The 21,816-nt window shown below is 36.3% G+C and overlaps 1 protein-coding gene across 7 annotated transcripts in view; it reads left to right on the top strand.

Moving 5' to 3' along the window:
• The window catches only part of RHOT1 (ras homolog family member T1), a 64,872-nt gene that overhangs the window by 29,146 nt on the left and 13,910 nt on the right, over positions 1–21,816 (top strand). For all 7 annotated transcript variants that reach the window (XR_003234596.2, XR_011999744.1, XM_025996172.2 and 4 more), the window contains exons 7-18: positions 705–813; positions 1,110–1,211; positions 7,974–8,072; positions 8,595–8,703; positions 9,498–9,618; positions 12,011–12,095; positions 12,481–12,626; positions 13,775–13,875; positions 15,941–16,071; positions 17,157–17,240; positions 18,827–18,946; positions 20,695–20,897. Coding sequence is in view for 5 of the 7 variants with exons in the window: in XM_025996172.2 (XP_025851957.1) it covers positions 705–813; positions 1,110–1,211; positions 7,974–8,072; positions 8,595–8,703; positions 9,498–9,618; positions 12,011–12,095; positions 12,481–12,626; positions 13,775–13,875; positions 15,941–16,071; positions 17,157–17,240; positions 18,827–18,946; positions 20,695–20,897 (1,410 nt within the window). In the remaining 2 variants the exon portion in view is untranslated. The remainder of the gene's footprint in view (positions 1–704; positions 814–1,109; positions 1,212–7,973; positions 8,073–8,594; positions 8,704–9,497; positions 9,619–12,010; positions 12,096–12,480; positions 12,627–13,774; positions 13,876–15,940; positions 16,072–17,156; positions 17,241–18,826; positions 18,947–20,694; positions 20,898–21,816) is intronic.

The following is a 21,816-nucleotide window of genomic DNA, read 5'->3' as shown; positions in this document are numbered from 1 at the left end:
TGACTGGCTCATTCAGAAGAGCATGCAACTCTTAACCTCAGGATCTTGAGTTCAAGTCCCATGTTGGGCATAGAGATTACTGAAGAACATAAATTAACTTTAAAAAAATTTTTAGGGATCCCTGGGTGGCGCAGCGGTTTGGCGCCTGCCTTTGGCCCAGGGCGCGATCCTGGAGACCCGGGATCGAATCCCACATCAGGCTCCCGGTGCATGGAGCCTGCTTCTCCCTCTGCCTGTGTGTCTGCCTCTCTCTCTCTCTCTGTGACTATCATAAATAAATAAAAATTAAAAAAAAAATTTTTTTAAGGGACACCTGGGTGGCTCAGTGGTTGAGCATCTGCCTTCACTCAGAGCGTGATCCTGGGGTCTGGGATTGAGTCCTGCATTGGGCTTCTTGCATGAAGCCTGCTTCTCCTCCCTCTGCCTATGTCTCTGCCTCACTCTCTGTCTCTGTCTCTCATGAATAAATAATAAAATCTTTCAAAAATAAAAAATAATTAAAAATAATTTAAAAATTTAGGAAGTACTAAGTAAATATTTGTTGAATATGAACATACCATCTAGGGGACTAGAACTGACTACAGTAGAGGGTTCGTGTTGGGGGGATTAAGTAAAGCTAATTAGAATGGGTTATGGTGTACTTTAAAATATTTAAGGTCTTCTGCAAACTTCCTTATTATTGCAATGTATCCTTTTTATTTCAGGTTGCCTTTGATACTGGTTGGGAACAAATCTGATCTAGTGGAATATAGTAGTATGGAGACCATCCTTCCCATTATGAACCAGTACACAGAAATAGAAACCTGTGTGGAGGTATGACCATGTGATTGCTGCTGGTGAATTCTCACTAAACCAAGGTTTGAAATAGGATGTGGGAAGGAGTGGGATGGAGTAAATTTCCTGCTGTTTGTGAAGTCATGTAAACCAAATACAGCAAAGGACTTGGAATTGGCCTCTGAGTTCTTTGTAGACATTGTGATAGCAACAAAGAAAAATGTATTTTTCAGTTTCTTTAAGCAACCTTATTACCTTATATTGATAGTTTAAAAGTTGTTTTTAGTGCCCATAATTGCTTTCAGAATATAAAATTTTGAACTTTTTTTTTCCAGTGTTCAGCAAAAAACCTGAAGAACATATCAGAGCTCTTTTATTATGCACAGAAAGCTGTTCTTCATCCTACTGGGCCCCTGTACTGCCCAGAGGAGAAGGAGGTAATCCCTGGCCCCCCAGGGTGTGTTAGTAGGGGCTGGAATATGTAGGGAGTAACCTTAGTATTGATTTTTAGTAACTCTTGAGTACTCTTCTAAACTGCTGAAATTTAAATTTATTTTCTATTAAATAATTACATTTTCTAGGTACTGCAAAGACATTCATGTTAATACTATGAATAGTATTCCAGATCAAATAATTTTTCAGGAAATATCATTAAACAAACAGAAGAATTGGCAAAAATAAGTCTGAAGACTTACCTAGTGGTCTACTTACTTTCTTAGTATAGAGTTCACAAACTTAAAAACACATTACAAATGAAAACCTTGTGTAATGATTGGACACAGGAACAACATGTAACACAATTTGAATACTCTTTTTTGTTTCATAGTTAAACACAATAATATCTAAATTTAACAATATTTACCATAGACTTTTTTCTTTTTTAAAAAGAATATGTATCTGTTTTTTAATTCCAGTATAATTAACATACAGTGATGTGTTAATTTCAGATATATAATATAGTGATTCAGCAGTTCTCTACATTACTCATTGCTCATTGTGATAAATGTACCCTTAATCCCCTTCACCTGTTTGCCATAGACCTTTTTTTAAGATTTATTTTTTTATTTGAGAAGGAAGGAGAGAGAGGGAGAGACTGAAAGAGCGAGTGACTGAGAGAGAGAGAGAGAGAGAGAGACAGTGTGCATGCACTGGAGAAGGGGCAGAGGGAGAGAGAAAGAGAATCCTCAACCAGACTCCATGCTGAGCGCAGAGCCTGATGCAGGACTCGATCCCAGAACCCTGAGATCATGACCTGAGCTGAAACCAAGAGTCGGCCGCTCAACTGACTGGGCCACCCAGGCACCCCTACCATAGAGTTTAAAAGTTAACTTTTACTGAGATATAACTCACATATCGCAAAATTCATCCTTTTAAAGTATACAGTTTAGTGATTGCTAGCTAGTATATTCACAAACTTACATATCTACAACCACCCCCAATGTCTAATTCCAGGACATTTTACCACCCCAGGAAAGAAACCTTGAACCCATTAGCAGTCACTTCATTCTCCTTTCCCCAGCCCTTGGCAACCACTAATCTACTTTCTGTCTATGAATTTGCCAATTCTGAACATTTCATATAAATGCAATCATGAAATAGGCAGTCTTTTCTTTTTCTGTCTGGCTTCTTTCACTTCACATAATATTTTCATCATACATCTGTGTTGTAGCATGGATCAGCATTTCATGTCTTTTTATGGATAAATAATACTTCCTTGTATGGATATACCACATGTCATATTTTTATTCATCTGTTGATTGACATGTGGATTATTTCCATTTTTTTAATTGTGAATAGAGCTGCTTTTAACATTCATATGAAAGTTTGAATACCTGTTTTCATTTCTTTTGAGTGTATATTGAGGAGTGGAATTGCTAAGTCACATGATAGATCTGTTTAATTTATTGAGGAATCACCAAACTAAACGGCAGGTTCTGATTTCTGCATGTATTTGCTATGCCAGTACTTGTTATTTTCCTGTGTATGTGTGTGTGTGTGTGGTTTATTATAGCCATCCTGGTGGTTACGGTGGTTTTGATTTGGATTTCCCTGATGCCTAATGATGTTGAACATCTTTTTCACGTGCTTATTGGCTATTTGTATATGGAGAAATGTTTATTTAAGTCATTGTTCATGTCTTAATTGAGTTACCTTTTTATTGTTGAGTTTTTAAGAAGTAAAAAGTTGCAGATTTTTCCAGGAAAAGTTTATAGTATCAGTGGTTGGCAGACTTTGACCTGTGTGCCAAATTGGCCTGTCACCTGTTCTTGTATAGCCTGTGAGCTAAGAATTAATATATTATACATTTTTCAATGATTGAAAAAAAATCCAAAGAAATAATATTTTGTTATATAGGAAAATTATATGACTTTCAAATATCATCATTTATAAATAAAATTTTATTGCAACACAACCACACTTGTTCATTTATGTTTATCTGTGACTGCTTTCATGCTGCAAAGGCAGAGTTGAGTAGCTGCAATAGCCTGTGTGTGGTACTCTCACTTCTCACTGCTGCTCGAGGTACTGCTGATTGCACTGACACAGTTATAACTTAATAGTGTGAGTACTGGTGCCACAGTGCCATAGAATTTTATCATTTTATTATCATGCTATTACGTAGCATGTCAAAACAAGAAAAGAAATCTATGACAAAGCAGATATATCTTCTGAGCTCAAACTCCAGTTCCAGCATTGTTTTTTGGAGGACTTTGTTGTAAATGGAAAGGAAATTTCCATATTTCATAATCCACTTGACTGTGCACTTGAGGAGCTTCCACCTAACCTTCAATTGGGAATTGATCAATCTGTAGTATAATGACATGCTAACGGGAAAATATCAAGAATCTGATTTTATAAATGTCTTCCAAGCAGTTAATATGCTCAATTAAAATTACATATTTATGGATATGTGTCAGTATTGGCCATATGTATCTACAGAATGATTTTCAAAAATGAAATATGTAACATCTTATTGCAGACCAGCATTAACAGGTGAACATTTTCAGTCTTCATGATAGAGAACACTAATGTTGAACCCTAACTAAACCAAATGGTATTCCTCCCAAAAGAATCCCATTTTTCTTATTAGTAAACCTGTATAGCAAATTTATATTATTACCGTAATAATATCACATTTTGAATTCTGTCAATAAAAACTTTATGGAATTTTGACTCTCTCTTGCTATATAAGTACCTTCATAATATTCTTGATTTTGCTTGTTGGCCCCCAAAGTCTAAAATATTTGCTGGGTGGCTCTTCACAGAAAAAGTGCTGACCACTGGTATATGTGATTAATCTAAATTATCCCTTAATCTGACCCTGATATACTCTTCCTTAATCTTGGTTTACTTTTCCATAATTGGAGTGCTTCTTTTTAATTTATTCTTAGTCCACTATTTCCCTAATTTGCCTCATAATAGTCACTAGGCACACTTATTAAAAACACCGGTTCCATTCTGATTCACTCAGGTACCATATTTTATGATCAAGGAAATTTGGGAAAGTTGTACTGTAGAGATTTACCTGAGGCCTTGGCCTAGTGGTGCATTAAATCCCCTATATTATAATAGACTATGCAGTGGTTTAATTGCTACTTTTTTCCTAGGCTTATTATTAGTCCTAATCTGCTTATCACCTCTGCCCCTCCCCCAGTCCCAGAGAGTAAAACATCTACCACCATCTGTTACTTATTTCTTAGGGGGACTTGTCTGAGATAAAGTGTGTAACTTTTTAAAGATTAAACCTTGCTTTAGACAAGTATAAGCTTTGAGTCTAAGCTTATACCAGAACCGTTTGTTTGTTTGTTTATTTATTTATTTATTTATTTATTTTATTTTTTAGGATTTTATTTATTTATTCATCAGAGATACACAGAGAGAGAGAGAGAGGCGGAGACACAGGCAGAGGGAGAGGGAGAAGCAGGCTCCATGCACCGGGAGCCCGACGTGGGACTCGATCCCGGGTCTCCAGGATCGCACCCTGGGCCAAAGGCAGGCGCCAAACCTCTGCGCCACCCAGGGATCCCCAGAACCGTTTATTTAGACAATAATAAACTTTTTTTCTAAGTAAGCTCTACACCCAGCATGGGGCTGGAAATCAGGACCCCGAGATCAAGAACTGTACCCTCTACCAACTGAGCCAGCCAGGTGCCCCAACAATAATGAACTTTTAACAGAGGTGGGGTGCCTGGGTGGCTCAGTACATTGAACTCTTGATTTCAGATCAGGTCATGATCTCAGGGTTGTGAGATCCAGCCCTGGTCCAGCTCCAGGCTCAGTGCAGAGCCTTAAGATTCTCTCCTTCTGCCCCTCCACCCCAGTTAATGGGCACATGCACGCACGCGCTCTATGCGTGCTCTCTCTCTCTCTCTCTCTTCCCTCCCTCAAAAATAAATAAGCTTACAAAAAATAAACTTTTACCATAGATTTGAGGTGTAATCATAAAAAAAGTAATATTTGAGATTGAAAGCTAATGACTAATTCAAAATTAATTTGTGATGATGGACTCTGTATGGCCCATGGAGTCCTCTGCTTACCCAATAATGAAAAAGATGTGACTTGTATAATGTTTATTCTGTGAGGATTTCAATTACTCATATGCAAAATGAATTTTTTATTACTGTAAAAAATTTTTACAGCTTTATTGAAATATATTTTTAATACCTTTTAAACATAGTCATATTTTGGTGTTATATTTTAAGGTAGTTACTATTTAGATATTGTATTGAGGCAGTACCTTAGACCACTTTAGCTTCTGATGCATTTCAAGCTTTAATGAAAAATGCATCATTTTATTTTTCTCCAAATTACCTGTTGTTTAATGTAGCTTTTTATGATATGAGGAAAAACCACTTGTACAAAATAAAGTTATTTTTAGATTCTATTTTTTACATCATTCTAGCTCTTGCTACTTTTTGAAACATTTAGGTTATATAACAGGTTTTTAAAAGGAGAATCAAAACAGTCTCATCTTTATTAATTTTGAATATCTAATGTTAGGATCACATTTATAGAAGTTATATCTTACCATTCTTTAAGAAATTACCCATGATTGTAGACTTTCTAGCTTATAACCTATTTAATAATACTCTTTTTACAGAGGAAGCCATATCAAATGGTTTCTTTTTTACTTAACTTTTTTCAATTCTTTACAATCTCTTTATATCATAGGTTTTATCTTTGTCTCATTAGATCAAATTGCTCTCCTAGAGACCTTATTTAAAACAAAATAAGAGATTGTGTGTATGTGTTTGAGAAGATAAGTGTTCCCAATTTTTAGGGAATTTCTGGGTGGCTCAGTCAGTTAGATGTCTGCTTTCGGCTCAGGTCATAATCCCAGGGTCCTGGGTTCGGGCCCTGCCTTGGGTTCCCTGCTCAGTGGAGAGTTTGCTTCTCCCTCTCCCTTTCCCCTCTCCACCTCCCACTTGTGCTCTCTCTAGCTTGCTCTCTCTCAAGTAAATAAATAAAATCTAAAAAAAAAAAAAAAAAAAAAGAATTTCTGAATTTAGTTTGATAGCATGATAAAAACTTATCATTGCTATTTACTCTAGATAGTGGTACAGTTCACAGGTACACATTTCCTTTGCCATCTTTATTTCTCTGATTCAGAATGTCCATAAGAGATCTCCTCCTAGATTTATACTGTTTAGAGACCTTCCTGAAAGTTTTATTTTCTCAAAATAGTTGACAGTGGTTATCCTATAGTAATTATATAAATCAGAAGCATGTAGGCCTTATTTTTAAGTAGTAAAATATGTGTTCTGTTACATATCCTAAGACAAAATTAAGGAGGTTGACAAAATATATTTCCAGCAGCATTACTTAGAAAAGTTTTAGAGTCACAAAAGGCAAGATTCTTTTTTAAATGCAAGTAATTCTTAAAATAAGTTAATAAAAGGCTTTTTATACTTTTGCCACGTGTTTGTGAATAAACACATTTAATTCCTAACTTTGACACACACACACGAGACCAAAACATTTAGTCTCATTCTTCTACCAGAAGGTTGGTCAAAAATCATAAGTTGGTTATACATCAGTAAAGTTGGGGGCGGGGGGGATCAGAAATTGGGAAGGAAAAAGCCCTTAGTAGTTTTATAGACAGTTCAAATTCTTTATAGGATGAAGGAGAACATAAATACTTTCTGGAATGCCTGGGTGGCTCAGCGGTTGGGCATCTGCCTTTGGTTAAGGGTGTGATCCCAGAGTCCCTGGATTGAATCCCGCATCAGGCTCCCTGCATGGAGCCTGCTTCTCCCTCCTGCCTGTGTCTCTGCCTCTTTCTCTCTGTGTCTCTCATGAATAAATAAAATCTTTAAAAAAATACTTATTTTCTATATGACTGGAAGAATAGATCTTCTCTCTAATGATGAACTTCTCTTTTGCTTATTCTCAGGGAATTTATGATCACCAGGGGCAGAATTTGACCATTCTATATATTGGTCCAAGTAAATAGTACCTCTTTACTTAAAAAGACTTTGAGTATAAAAGTAAATGGCTTTACTTTAGTTCATTTTTCATGCTGTATTTGATGTTATGTACTTAATAGTGGAAAACAATCAGCATTATTCTTTTTAAGATTTTGAGAGCGAGAGAAAGTATAAGCTCTGGGGGGAGGGGCGGAGGGAGGGGGAGAAGCAGGGTCTCAGGAAGCCTGACTTGGGGGGCTCCATTTTAGGACTCGAGGACCATGATCTGCGCCGAAGGCAGGTTCATGACCAATTGAGACACACAGACACCCCGATCAGAATAATTATTAACATTACTTATGAAAGGGATCCCTGGGTGGCGCAGCGGTTTAGCGCCTGCCTTTGGTCCAGGGCGCGATCCTGGAGACCCTGGATCGAATCCCACGTCGGGCTCCCGGTGCATGGAGCCTGCTTCTCCCTCTGCCTATGTCTCTGCCTCTCTCTCTCTCTCTCTCTGTGACTATCATAAATAAAAATTTTTAAAAATTACTTACGAAAGTCACATTTTGGGGCACCTGGATGGCTCAGCAGTTGAGCGTCTGCCTTTGGCTCAGGTCGTGATCCTGGGTTCTGCATCAGGCTCCCTAAAGTGAGCCTGCTTCTCCCTCTGCCTATATCTTTGCCTCTCTCTCTGTCTCTCATGAATAAATAAATAAAATCATAAAAAAGTTATATTTTGAAATTCAAGTTGTCTTAATTAACATAATTATTTCTTTTCTTGATGATGTATAGATGAAACCAGCCTGTATAAAAGCCCTCACTCGTATATTTAAAATATCTGATCAAGATAATGATGGCACTCTCAATGATGCTGAACTCAACTTCTTTCAGGTAGCCCTCTTTAGGCATTTCTGTGTCTTGGGGAGTTTCTTGCTGAGAAAAGCTATAAAAATATTATTAGCTTAAACAGTGTTATGTTGATAAGCATGTCTCTTTCATAGAAAAATGTTTCCCATCTAGCTATTTAAGTCTTCACCTGGGATATAAAAAACTCTCCTATGGATAGGAATTGAGGAGACTCTTAAACGGTGTCATTTCATGGTAAACAATGTGTGTATTAAATATGACTTGAAGGTGAATTCTGAATTATTTTTTTTTCTTGGTTTTGTATAACATGGGTACACAAAGAGCTCTGTGTTTTACAAATGCAATGGAGAGAGTAGAGAAAGATTCTTTCTTTTGACCTATGACGAGTTTTAAATAAATAATGCAAAGCAGAAATTATCCTAATTTAGAATTTGGGTTTTTTTTTTAGTTACAACTGATTTAATGTTGTTTTGTAGATTAATGTTTTATATTATTTGTGGTTTTAATGCTATTTTGTTTTTAAATTTATTTTTATGTTTTTGCTAGAGAATTTGTTTCAATACTCCATTAGCTCCCCAAGCTCTGGAAGATGTCAAGAATGTAGTCCGGAAACATATAAGTGATGGTGTGGCTGACAGTGGATTGACATTGAAAGGTGAGTGAATGGTGTCTTACCCCGTTTTAAACTTAATGTTTTCAAACATTGGCAGAAGGTGAAGGTCTTTATAGCATTATGTATACTTCAAGGAAATATTAATATTTACTGATAGGCCTAAGATCTAACTTCATTATTAAGAGACAGGCCATTGATGGAGATAATTTACCTTACTGTCAGCATAAATTAGAGGTGGGGAAATTGCTCAGCTGTTAGGAATGCAGAGGTCCATCTGAGGGGCAGAGATTTCTGGGACAAATTTATCTTAAAATTCTTACTACTAAAAAAAAATAAATAAATAAAAAATAAAATTCTTACTACTTAAAGCATCCTTTAAAGAGAAATTATTTTTAGGACAGACATTTTACCTACCAGTCACATTTACCAAGTACAAAATGTTCCTTGTAGAATATATTATTGAGCCACAGTGAAACAAGAAATGAAATTGAAAACCACAGTTTTCCATTATAGAAATAAGTTCAAAGATCTATAAAATGATTTCATTTATTTTTATCATAGAACTTTGTGAATGTTGGTGTTTTCCTTGGGATGCATTTTTGGCCCTTTTATCCATTGCCATCTCTGCTGACCTGGGTGTATATGTGAAATGATTCTGAAGTCAGCTCTTTTTCATTGAGAAACTTGTGAACCTTGTTTTGATTTGACCTTGGATATGCGAAATCATATGCATATGTTCATGATTCTAGCTCTTACCATTACATGTTATGTTTTTCTCCCTTGTTACGTAGTACCCTACTCACATCAACTGTACTTACTGATTTATTTTATTTCAGGTTTTCTATTTTTACACACACTTTTTATCCAGAGAGGGAGACACGAAACTACTTGGACTGTGCTTCGACGATTTGGTTATGATGATGATCTGGATTTGACACCCGAGTATTTATTCCCTTTGTATGTACCTTTGGCTTTCTAGTTGATTTTGCTTGCCAAGTATTTTAAAGTGTTCTTTAAATGCATAGTTTAGGTAGGCTTTGAGCTATTCAGAACTAATTTAGATTTCTAGAGAAGTTTATAGCAGAGTTTATCAACCCTGGCACCATTGACATTTTAGACCAGACAATTCCTTGTTGTAGAGTCTGACCTATGTATTATAGGATGTTTAGCACTTCCTTAGTTGCCAGTAATACCTCCTCCCCCCAGCTGTGACAACTGAAAATGTCCAATGTCTCTAGAAAGTGTCAAATATTCCTTCAGGAGTGAAATCATCCCCATTTGAGAGCCCCTGATTTATACATGGCATAAATTTTTCCTCCTCATGGAGAGTAAGAGTATCTTTTTTTATTCATCTTACTGAGGAAGGAGATATAGATGCTGGACAAACTTGCATTTGGAACCAAGAAGTCAGAGTATATTGGTTCACTTCTTTTCATTAGTTTTTCTCTGTAAGTGTTATGGCCTTTTCTTAGCTCAGGATAAAATAAATATTCTTCCTAAAAAGCCAGTCTGTTTGTAGTTATTTTCCTCTGATACTACTATGTGTAAGTTGTGTTTGTTTAAAACGGACCCAATGTCACCTGAAACAGGAGACTGCCTTGCTGTGTGATGCCCCTCCTGTAACCCAGGGAGGTAGGATTTTCAGGCAAGTGACATCCCAAGATCTCGCCTTTTGGGTCTTCAGCCTTTCTTCTTTACTTTTTCCTTGGTGCATTGTCTTCATATTGTCCCTTTTTATTTTAGTATAGCACCCCTGGCTATCTGTGTAGGGGTTCAGAAAGACTCCTGGTTTTTTCATTTATCATCAAGAAAGCAGTTTTTTCAGGCTGGATTCCTGGCCTATTAATCAGGTCTAAGTTGGAATTGTTCTTGTCAAAGTTACTAAATCTTGGCTCAAGTAATTTCCCAGATTTTTCAATAAAACTATAGTGGATGAATGAATTTGTCCCAAGACCTTTGTCAAGTTTTCTTTTCTGTGCCATTAACATGGGTAGGTAAGTTCTACAGGAAATGGCTTATTACTTTCTTAAGCATGACAGTAAGAAAACTCCGTTGCTTGTGGATTTGTGGGTCACACTCATATCTCTCAATATCCTTATGCTGTCTACCTTTCGTTTTCTATAGAATAGCTTCATAGAGCTACCATTTGAATCTTGCTAGCCTTCTTATTAACTGTCTCCTTCTGTCCTTCATACTACTACTAGATTAGTAGATGTATAAATATAGATTTGCCCATGTCACTTCCCTTCGAGCCAGGATAAAGCTCAGGCTTCTTAACATGTTATACAAGGTCGTTCATGATCTGCTCTGCTCATGCTTCACTCCCTGCCTTCATTCTAGAAGTAAGTACTAATACTAAACTATTTATAGTCTACCAATCATCTGTTGTTTTGCGCTCCAGGCTTTTGCGCAGGGATTCTCACTTTCTCCCTCTCTCTCCCCCAACCTAATTACTGCCTCTTATCCTTCAAATCTCCAAGTCAGTGTTAGTGTCTCTTAACAGGGCTAATACCTTCCCACTCTCAGGCCAGAGATGTCCCCTTTTGCGTGGGCTCCCGTAGCATCATTGGTTCACCCATATCCACCATTCACCTCATTCTGCTGCAATAATGAGATTGTCTGTAGTCTGTCTCCCATTTGAATAGCACATTCCCTAGAGGTAGGGAGCCTGTCTTGGGTTTGTGTGCCTAGTACCTAGCTCGGTGCCTTTGATTGAACTGAGCTTAGGGTGCATCAAAAAGTCAAATCAGGGGCAGCCTGGGTAGCTCAGCGGTTTAGCGCCGGCTTCAGCCCAGAGCCTGAGCCTGGAGACCCAGGATCGAGTCCCACGTCGGGCTCCCTGCATGGAGCCTGCTTCTCCCTCTGTCTGTGTTTCTGCCTTTCTCTCTCTCTCTCTCTCTCTCTCTCTCTCCTCTGTGTCTCTCATTAATAAATAAATAAAATCTTTTTTTAAAAAAAAAGGTCAAATCAGGCAGAAATAACCTCTTCACATCATTTTCAACTCATTACAATGTTGACATAAGCAATAATTGCAACTTATAATTTGTTTAGAAGAATAACAAGCCCATTACAGTATAATTGGTGTTACTTGTAAAATTTTTATTTCAACCTGCCCTTCAGAAATTTAAGAAAACTTCATATGTCAGCTCACAATGAATGTTAGCTATAGCTCTTCTGAGGATTGCCATTCCACTCTATTGACTTTCCCTGGGAAAGTCTAAATGGCTTCAAAGGTACTTTATAAATGGCATCATCCCCCAAAAAAGACTTGTTGCAGTTTTATATTCGCTCTTAAATTTTAATATTTGGTTAATGATTTATTTTACTCTTAAATTTTTTTTGTCAATAGGTTAAAAATACCTCCTGATTGCACTACTGAATTAAATCATCATGCGTATTTGTTTCTCCAGAGCACCTTTGACAAACATGATTTGGTAAGCTTCTAGCTGCACTTTTTGGTGATATGTAATAAAATATTTTTCTGTAAATGATTCAACTTTGCTTCCTTACCTATAGGAGGTTCATGTCACATAGCCAAAAATTGCTTAAACTTAAGTTACACTAGCAAAAATACTTTAATTTATTTACTTCTATTATTTTCTCAAGTTGAAAAAGTCTACTTTCTGATAGATTCTTACATAGGTTTTCTTATATACATGAGAGAATTTTCTTGATAAAATGTAAAACTTTATTTATTTATTTATTTATTTATTTTAAACTTTGTTTTTAGAAGCATAGCTTTACTAGACTGGGGGCTCTTATGTTTGGGAATTATTATCTTAGATATCTAAACATTTTATATACTTTGTGTGTCCTCAGGATAGAGACTGTGCTTTGTCACCTGATGAGCTTAAAGATTTGTTTAAAGTTTTTCCTTACATACCTTGGGGACCAGATGTGAATAACACAGTTTGTACAAATGAAAGAGGCTGGATAACTTACCAGGGATTTCTTTCCCAGTGGACGTGAGTACAGAGCTCACCTGTTTCCTTTAGAGGCACAGCTAGTTTAAAATTATGATACATTACATTCATCATTTTGTAAGTTTGTCAGGTCTTATAAAAATACTTCAATCATAACTGCCTATGAGCAGGATTTATAGTGCTGCTGCTATATCTAAGATGAACTTTAGATATTCTATTAATTTATCAGGAAGGTTGTGTTTGCTTTTGGATGATGTATAAAGTAACAGTGATAAGTCTTACATCAAAACTGAACTAGAGGGATCCCTGGGTGGCGCAGCGGTTTGGCACCTGCCTTTGGCCCAGGGCGCGATCCGGGAGACCCTGGATCGAATCCCACGTCGGGCTCCCGGTGCATGGAGCCTGCTTCTCCCTCTGCCTGTGTCTCTGCTTCTCTCTCTCTCTCTCTCTGTGACTATCATAAATAAATAAAAATTAAAAAAAAAAACTGAACTAGATTTTAGTACTTTTTTTATTATGGGAATTGAAAACCTCATTGCTGTTACAGTTCTTATACTTCCAGAATATGGGGAGAGTGTGTTTTACTTGACACTGAAGACTTATTTTGGTTTTTTGTTGTTGTTAGTTTTTAGTGCAGGTCTTAGTGATGGTTTTACTACAGTCTACTTGCAGTGCAGTTGACATTGTATCTAGGGTGCTTAGGACATCCTGTGGTCACACATGATGACATTATTACTTTAGCCTTGGTGAGACTAACTTTCTCAACACCAAGACCTGTTCTGTTTTTAGACAAGAAGGGCTAATTCCAAGTACTTTTCAGTTATTTTTGCACCTCTTGGAAACCTTTTCAAATTTAATTATCAAGTCCTCAACCAGCCGATATATGCAGTCAACTGTGTGTAACTTGAGAAGCAGATACTGTAAGATATCCTTACCCTGGATTTTATCAGCATCTCGCTGCTCATCTGCATGTAGGTTTAGGAATCCTACTCTACCCCTGCCAGTCTTGCATCCCCTCCCTCTCTTCTCTTCCTTAAGAATGGCGATGTAGGGAAACCTCTGGTTGGGCACATGGGAACTTAAAGCAGTCTGACAGAAATTATCTGGGTCTGGTGGTAAGGTTATTTGAGCTGTTGGGATTTTTTTTTCTATAAATGTTCATTTAGGAACTTTTCCATCTCTTCTCTTAGGCTCACGACCTACTTAGACGTCCAGCGATGCCTAGAGTATTTGGGCTATCTAGGCTATTCTATATTGACTGAGCAAGAGTCTCAAGCTTCAGCCATTACAGGTGAGTATCTAAATAGTACTCAGTTCATGCTCAGAAACATTTTTATTTTTTCAAAAACATTTTTTAATATTCCAGTTTCAGGTGTAAAAAGAGCGAAAATAAATTCCTCTTCATTAGTCTTCCACATCTACACTCTATTTCTTCTCCTGGCCACTTGGTAATTTCTTTTGAGTATCAGAGGCTTGATTTTATTGTTTATCAAAAAATAAAGAGTAGTAGAAGTTTTACTTCTAGCTTACCCCTGTGGACGCTCCACTGATGAAATCAGGGAGAGCTGTGGGCATTAAATGTATTGTAATGTGCCAGATTATCTTCTTTTCATTTTCTTTAGACATTGGAAACAATACCTATCAGCATATGATGTCAATACTGAACTAATTGTGTATCTCTTGGTTTTGTTACCATTTTCTACATTAGAAAATCTTTCCCAGACTTTGTAATTCTTACTAAGCAGTGTGCTCCATTTAAAGAATACCATAGGTAAAAGCATGCCTCAGTGGGTCAGTGGATTAAGCATCCAACTTCGGCTCAGGTCATGATCTCAGGGCGCTAGGATCGAGCCACACGTTGGGCTCCCAGCTGAGCTGGGATTGTTCCTCTGCCCCTTCCTCTGCTTGTATTCTTTCTTTCCCTCTCTCTGTCCCTCCACTAAATAAAGTCTTTAAGAAAAAATAACATAGGTATGGAAATAACAAATTAGGGAACTGAATGTTTCAAGATTTTCTTATATCCTCATCAGTAGAGGGTAATGCCATATCTTACAGGACGTCCTGACACAAGAAGACAACCAATCTTAAATTGACAGGGCAAGTACCCTTTAAAGTAGCTAACCAAGTAGACAGTATTTAATTCAGCACCAAAGAGCAAGGAATGAATTGTTAGCTAGCATGAGGTTCTTTCACTCAGCAAAATACTGTGGATGTCTTGTTATATCAATAAGTTAGTGTGTCGGGCAGCCTGGGTGGCTCAGCAGTTTAGCGCTGCCTTCAGCCCAGAGCGTGATCCTAGAGACCCGGGGTTGAGTCCCACGTCGGGCTCCCTGCATGGAGCCTGCTTCTCCCTCTGCCTGTGTTTGTGTCTCTGCGCCCCCCTTCTCTATCTCTTTCATGAATATATAAATAAAATCTTAAAAACAAAATAAAGTTAGTGTGTCATCATATAGATGTTGTATAACTTATTTAACTATCCCATGATTGCTGTGTGTGTGTGTGTGTGTGTGTGTGTGTGTGTGTGTGTGTGTGTTTTATCATTTTCAGCTTTTGGCTACTATAAATAGTGCCTCTGGTGAACTTTTTGTAGTTGAATTTGGGGATTACAGCTTAAAGAGTTCTCTTTACCTCTGGGAGAGATGTACCATTGCTCTGCTTTTGTGGCCTGCTTCTTTTACAGATTTACATTTGAAAGCCAGTTAACCCCAGCTTGCATATCCCTTTCCCATTTATAAATTCAAGAGTGTGCAGATTGGAGATAGCATCCTTTAATTTGTAATTTGTTATGGCAATTATTTAATACGGAAGAAAATAGATGGGATATAACGGTGGCTATATTCATTATAATTGTCATTTTTAGGATGTAATTTTCCTTATGAAAATGTGCTACTTATTTTATGATGAAATAAATGTCATTTGGTTACCAGAAGTTAACTTACAGCCAGCTTTCAGAAATGTGACTTTTCCGGGGCACCTGGGTGACTCAGTCAGTTAAGCGTCTTCTTCGGCTCAGGTCATGATCCCGAGGTCCTGGGACTGACCCCTGCATTGGGCTCCCTGCTCAATGGGGAGCCTGCTTCTCCCTCTCCCTCTGCTGTTCCTATTGCTTGTGCTCACTCTTTTTCTGTCAAAAAAAAAAAAAAAAAAGAAAGAAAGAAAACAAATGCATCTTTTTCCACTAATGAAGCCCTGTGGTATATTTAGTGCTTGGTTTTACATACAGCTTGGCTGTATTACAGTATGTCTGTTTATTAATCACATACTTCATAAAAATGAAAAATCACAATACCCTGTTTTGCAGAAGATGAAATGGAGGCTCAATGAGTCTAAATGGTACATCTTTTTTTTCTTTTTAGTAACAAGAGATAAAAAGATAGACCTTCAGAAAAAACAGACTCAAAGAAATGTGTTCAGATGTAATGTGATTGGGATGAAAAACTCTGGGAAAAGTGGAGTCCTTCAGGCTCTTCTTGGAAGAAACTTAATGGTGAGAGTTCTCAAATAATAGAGTTTTATCTAACAAATTTTTGTAGTTATGAGTTTATATGATTTTTTCATAGCCATTAACTTTTTTAGGTGATAACTAGAGCTCAGTGGCCTGTGTATATTAGTAAAGGACAATCTAAGAGTAACAACAATCCTGTTGAACTGTCTTTATCTTTGTTTCATTGGTGTTAGCTGTCATTTGTCTTCTTTTTCCTCAATAGTATTTAGGTCAGAATTAAATGAATACATATGTGAAAGCACCTGACATAGGTGCTTGGCATGAAATAAATGTATAGTGGGGATCCCTGGGTGGCTCAGTGGTTCGGCGCCTGCCTTTGGCCCAGGGCGCGATCCTGGAGTCCCAAGATCGAGTCCCGCATCGGGCTCCCGGCATGGAGCCTACTTCTCCCTTTTTTTTTTTTTTTTTTTTTTTTATTTATGATAGTCATACAGAGAGAGAGAGAGAGGCAGAGACACAGGCAGAGGGAGAAGCAGGCTCCATGCACCGGGAGCCCGATGTGGGATTCGATCCCGGGTCTCCAGGATCGCGCCCTGGGCCAAAGGCAGGTGCCAAACCGCTGCGCCACCCAGGGATCCCCCCTGCTTCTCCCTTTGCCTGTGTCTCTGCCTCTCTCTCTATATCTGTGTCTATCATAAATAAATAAATCTTAAAAAAAAATAAAAGAAATGTATAGTAAATATTTAAAATTGAATACTTTATCTAATTCTGGCTACAGCCCTGTGAAAGGAGATGGATGTGTTTCCAGATGAGTCTCGTGTCAGACCAAATTATAATATAAGGAAAATTGCTGGCAAGTAGCTCTGCAGTACTTTCAGTAATGTAGTTTATTTACTTTTCAGCTGCTGCTTTTCTTTATGCAGAACACATGCATCTTTTGTCTTAGACCTTAAGAACAAAGAAACATAAAATCAATGTCCCCTTTGTACTGATAAATAACACATAGTGAAGGGAAGAATGCCCTTTTATTTATGACGTACCCATACATACATGCAGAGTGTGTGTTGATGAAAACTAGGTACTGTAATTTCTTAACTGTAAATATTGAGACTTTTGGTTGTTTTCAGAGACAGAAGAAAATTCGTGATGATCATAAATCCTACTATGCGATTAACACTGTTTATGTATATGGACAAGAGAAATACTTGTTGGTAAGAAATTCTCTGGCATATAAAGATTACTGATTATTGGGCATATTTTTATATGATTCTTTGAAAATATAATTGGATTTAATTTAATGGCTGTGTGTAGAACTTTTGTAATTTTTTTTCCTTTCACCTGGTTTAGTCATTGGAATTAATTTTAATTCCCTTGATGTATGTGGTGATTACACGAGTGTAGATATAAGTGAAAATTAATCTATGCATGTGCTTAATTGTATGTTATACACAATAGAAAGTAAAAACAACAATAAAAAATAACTTCTTTCTTCTTTCTCCCACTTTTCTTTAAAAAAGTTTGTTTTCCCCTTCTGTTGACCAGAAATTAATAGGAAAACCTTAACACAGGTGCTTGGTAGTTTGTCTATATTCTGCATCGAGTTTTATCTATTTAGCAGAGAGGTGTATGGTTACCAAATGTGTTAATCTAAAAGAATGAATTAAAGAATTGTATGGCTAAAAAGATAATATGAAGTCCAGTAGAAAGAGATTATTACATGTTCTTCTTTGATCCATTCAGTTTGGTTTGAACCCTGATCCCCCATTGATTAACTGTGTGACCTCAGGCAAGTGTCTTATTCTCTCTAAGCCTGACTTCCTTATTAAATTAGCTAACATGAAGAGCTCCTAACAAATAATAGGTACCAGAAACGCTCATTTCCTTTCATTTTCTTTTTGGGAATAGTTTATTCTGCTACACAGATGATCACATTGAATTTTATACAGTTTTTCCTCCTTGTGATAAAAGTTTTTTTGTCAACTTCTTATTAACTTGTTTATACTCCCAATCTTCCCCTGTAAGTATAGTTCTATTTACTGGGTACTCAGTAAATATAGCTGACTGTTAATTTTCCTGTTTTTATTTTTATACTATTCTTTGCAAATTGATGTCTTTCATGTCTCCAAATATCCATGCTGGAATAGTGTTTTATTTGGAATATACTGAATCACTTCTGACTCTGTACTTCCCCTTTCTTCTCAGCATAGGTACACTATCTTACATAACTTTGTAGTACTGAGTTTTACTGTTGTTGGGTCATTGTCATATTATAGGTGGGCTATTTCTTTGGAGGTCTTATAGTCAACATTGGAAAAAAGTAGGCAGTGAAGCAGAACAAAATGACCTTAGTGTAAATAGTCTTTTTCTCTGTTTTGTTTTGTTTTTTTAATTGGTGAGAAGACAAGGTGGTCTGATAGAAAGAAAACAGACTTGAAATCGTATTTGAGTTCAAATTTTGGTCTGTTGACTTGCTAGATATGTGTTATCTTAGGCAGTTGACTTAATCTCTTTAGCCTGTCATCTTATCTATGTAGAGAATGCATATAGAGAGCCTGCCTGGGCACACGTTAGTCACTGACTAAATGTTTGCTCCTGTAAAACCTTAATTACCAAATTTTCAGTCCACAGAATCAGAAGCTACTGGTTTAGCTACACTTCCCACCTCTAAAAATAGCCTGAAAAGTTATGCTTACCTAGTACTTTATTTGGAAGTCAAGCAATAATAACACATCATGACTTTAATTAAACATCAATATTATGATATTAATGTTTCTTATCATCTTTTTCTTTTTACAAGTTGCATGATATCTCAGAGTCGGAATTTCTAACTGAGGCTGAGATCATTTGTGATGTTGTGTGCCTGGTATATGACGTCAGTAATCCCAAATCCTTTGAATACTGTGCTAGGATTTTTAAGGTTTGTTGTTCTTTTGGTCTGTAACTTTATATGGAATTAAATGGAATTGTATAATGTGATGTTTTCTAACCAAAGGGATGCAAGAAAATCACTTGCAGAGCTTTTAAAAAATATATATGTTTGTTCCCATCCCTAAAGGTTACAGTTTCATTCTGAGGTGGTAAAGTCCAATTAAAATTAAAGTGAAGTTTGATTTAAACATTTTAAAAACACTTTTTCCAAAAATAAATACATACATACATACAAAAAAACCCACATTTTTTTTTACACATGTGACTCTGATATATGCATTTAAAGATAAGAACCTCTACATTAATGGAAGGTCTTCTTGACCATTAGTAATGTATGTGGAGAGGTGCCTGATGGGCTCAGTCAGTGGAGCGCACGACTCTTAATCTTGGAGTTGTGAATTCAGGCCCCACATTGGGTGAGAAATTACTTAAAATCTTAAAAAAAAAAAAAAAGAAAGAAAGGCGTGCACATGGATTATATATTGCCATTTACACAAATAATAATAATAATAATAATAATAATAATAATAATAGAGCAAGGGGAAAAACCAGAGGCTTGAAAAGCCCTCATTTGCATTGAGATTATTACCAAGATCCAATAGGAGTAAAAAACTTTACAAAAACTTTAAAAAACTTTACAAAACTTTACAAAACTCATTGCAAAGGAATTTATTTTAGCATTATTTTTAATTAAAAAACTAGAAATAATTTGGATATCTAACAATAGGAAGATGATTTACTAAATTAAGTTAAAAACAATAACAGTGGAATATTAAGCAGTCATTAAAAGTAATGATTTTGGGGGCACCTGGATGGCTCAGTTGGTTAAGCATCTGCCTTCAGCTCAGGTCTTGATCCCTGAATCCTCAGATCCTGAGATCGAGCCCTTGATCGAGCCCTCGAGAGGGAGTCTGCTTCTCCCTCTCCCACTGCCCTCACCCTGCTCTTGCTCTCTATCAAATGAATTTAAAAATCTTTTTAAAAATAATGATTTTAGGGCAGTCCCGGTGGCGCAGCGGTTTAGCGCCGCCTGCAGCCCAAGGTGCGATCCTGGAGACCCGGGATCGAGTCCCACATCAGGCTCCCTGCATGGAGCCTGCTTCTCCCTCTGCCTGTGTCTCTGCATCTCTCTCGGTGTGTGTGTGTGTCTCTCATGAATTTAAAACAAAAAAAAAAGTTAAAAAGTAAAAATAATGATTTTAAATTCTGAAAACATGGAAAATTGAGTACTCTGTTTTTAAATGGCTATGTCCAGCATGACTGCAACTATAGAAACATATATAATTGCATATATATAATGATTTTTATATATACATATATATACATAAATATATAATTTTTATCATTATATAAAGACTAATGATAAAAATGAAAATAGTGAAAAAATATAATTGTGAAACAGGTTTTAAAAATGAAAATAATGTGCTTTAGGATAGAGGAATTTAGATGGATTTCTTTTTACTACAAAATATGGTATTTTTTTAATAAAAAAAGATTTATTTTTTTCAAATTGTAGTGAATCTGAAGAGTTGTAGGTTTGTATGGTTGAGAGCATTAGAAAATTGGCCCCGGTCTTATGAGACTTCCCTGGTCCACTGTCAATCATTGTCTCTTAGTTTACTTTTGCCTTGAAACTATGTTTTGCCCTGCAAGAGATAATTTTTAGTACACATTTAATTAAATTTAGTAATTTTTTTAACTTGTCTTCAGATTTTGATTTTAGTTTTTATTCCATAGCAACACTTCATGGACAGCAGAATACCTTGCTTAATCATAGCTGCAAAATCAGACCTACATGAAGTTAAACAAGACTATAGTATTTCACCTGCTGATTTCTGCAGGAAACACAAAATGCCTCCACCACAAGCCTTCACTTGCAATACTGCTGATGCACCCAGTAAAGATATCTTTGTTAAATTGACAACAATGGCCATGTACCCGTAAGTACTTGCTCTGCCATCATTTTCATGTTGCATGGTTCATAATATCGTTGCATGCCATCAGTCACAAGGGTGGAACCTTTGTCACGTAGAAGTTGTTCAGCAACAGAAAGAGACTTTGTAATGAGAAGGAACAAATTTGACTAAATGCGAGTTTGGTTTGGGTGCCATAATAAAATTACATAAACAGTGCTTCTGACAGTATTTGTATATTTGTAAGCAGGCTATAACTATCTTCATAGGATAGTACAATAAAACTCAACCCCCGACACAGCATTAAAAAAAAATTGTCTTATTTCAATAAAACGGGGTTGGCATCATGTTACTCTATACTTTTAAGACTTTTCCATATGAACAAAAAATTCATCTTAGTATTTTTCTGTTTATTGACCTTGAGTATGTGGAAGATTCTAAAATGCTTTATGAATTTATGTTTAAATTATAGGTATGTTTGAGTTGAGAATATAATGTCTTTTTTAAGTGCTGTAAACAGTAGTTGTAATTGGAATTCCTACTATATAAATGTTTTACATTAAGTGTTGTGAGCCATGAATTTTATGTACATTTATTGTATATCTATACATGCATATACATAAGCACATAACTGTGAACATTTTCATAGCTTACTAACTGCTTTAGAATTGCATGGTTCTTAATGGCATTCTCCTCAAGTACTGTGTGTGTATAACTCTGTTTTGTAACAAGATAGTTTTTCAGGCAGTGCGTTTCTCAGGACTTTAGCTTAATCTATTTATTATTAATTAAGTCTCTAAATTATTTTTCTTCTTATGAAAACTGGTATAAAATAGAGTAATAACCAAACATGGCTACACACTGAAGTCTTTCAGAAAGGTGTTAATTTGCGCAGATTCTTTAAATCAGAGTTAACTTTACTGCTATTCTGTTAACTAATACTTTT

The sequence above is a fragment of the Vulpes vulpes genome, chromosome 2 (assembly GCF_048418805.1).
Source record: "Vulpes vulpes isolate BD-2025 chromosome 2, VulVul3, whole genome shotgun sequence".
In the NCBI taxonomy this organism is placed as follows: domain Eukaryota; kingdom Metazoa; phylum Chordata; class Mammalia; order Carnivora; family Canidae; genus Vulpes; species Vulpes vulpes.
This window is presented reverse-complemented; position numbering and strand designations above follow the sequence as displayed.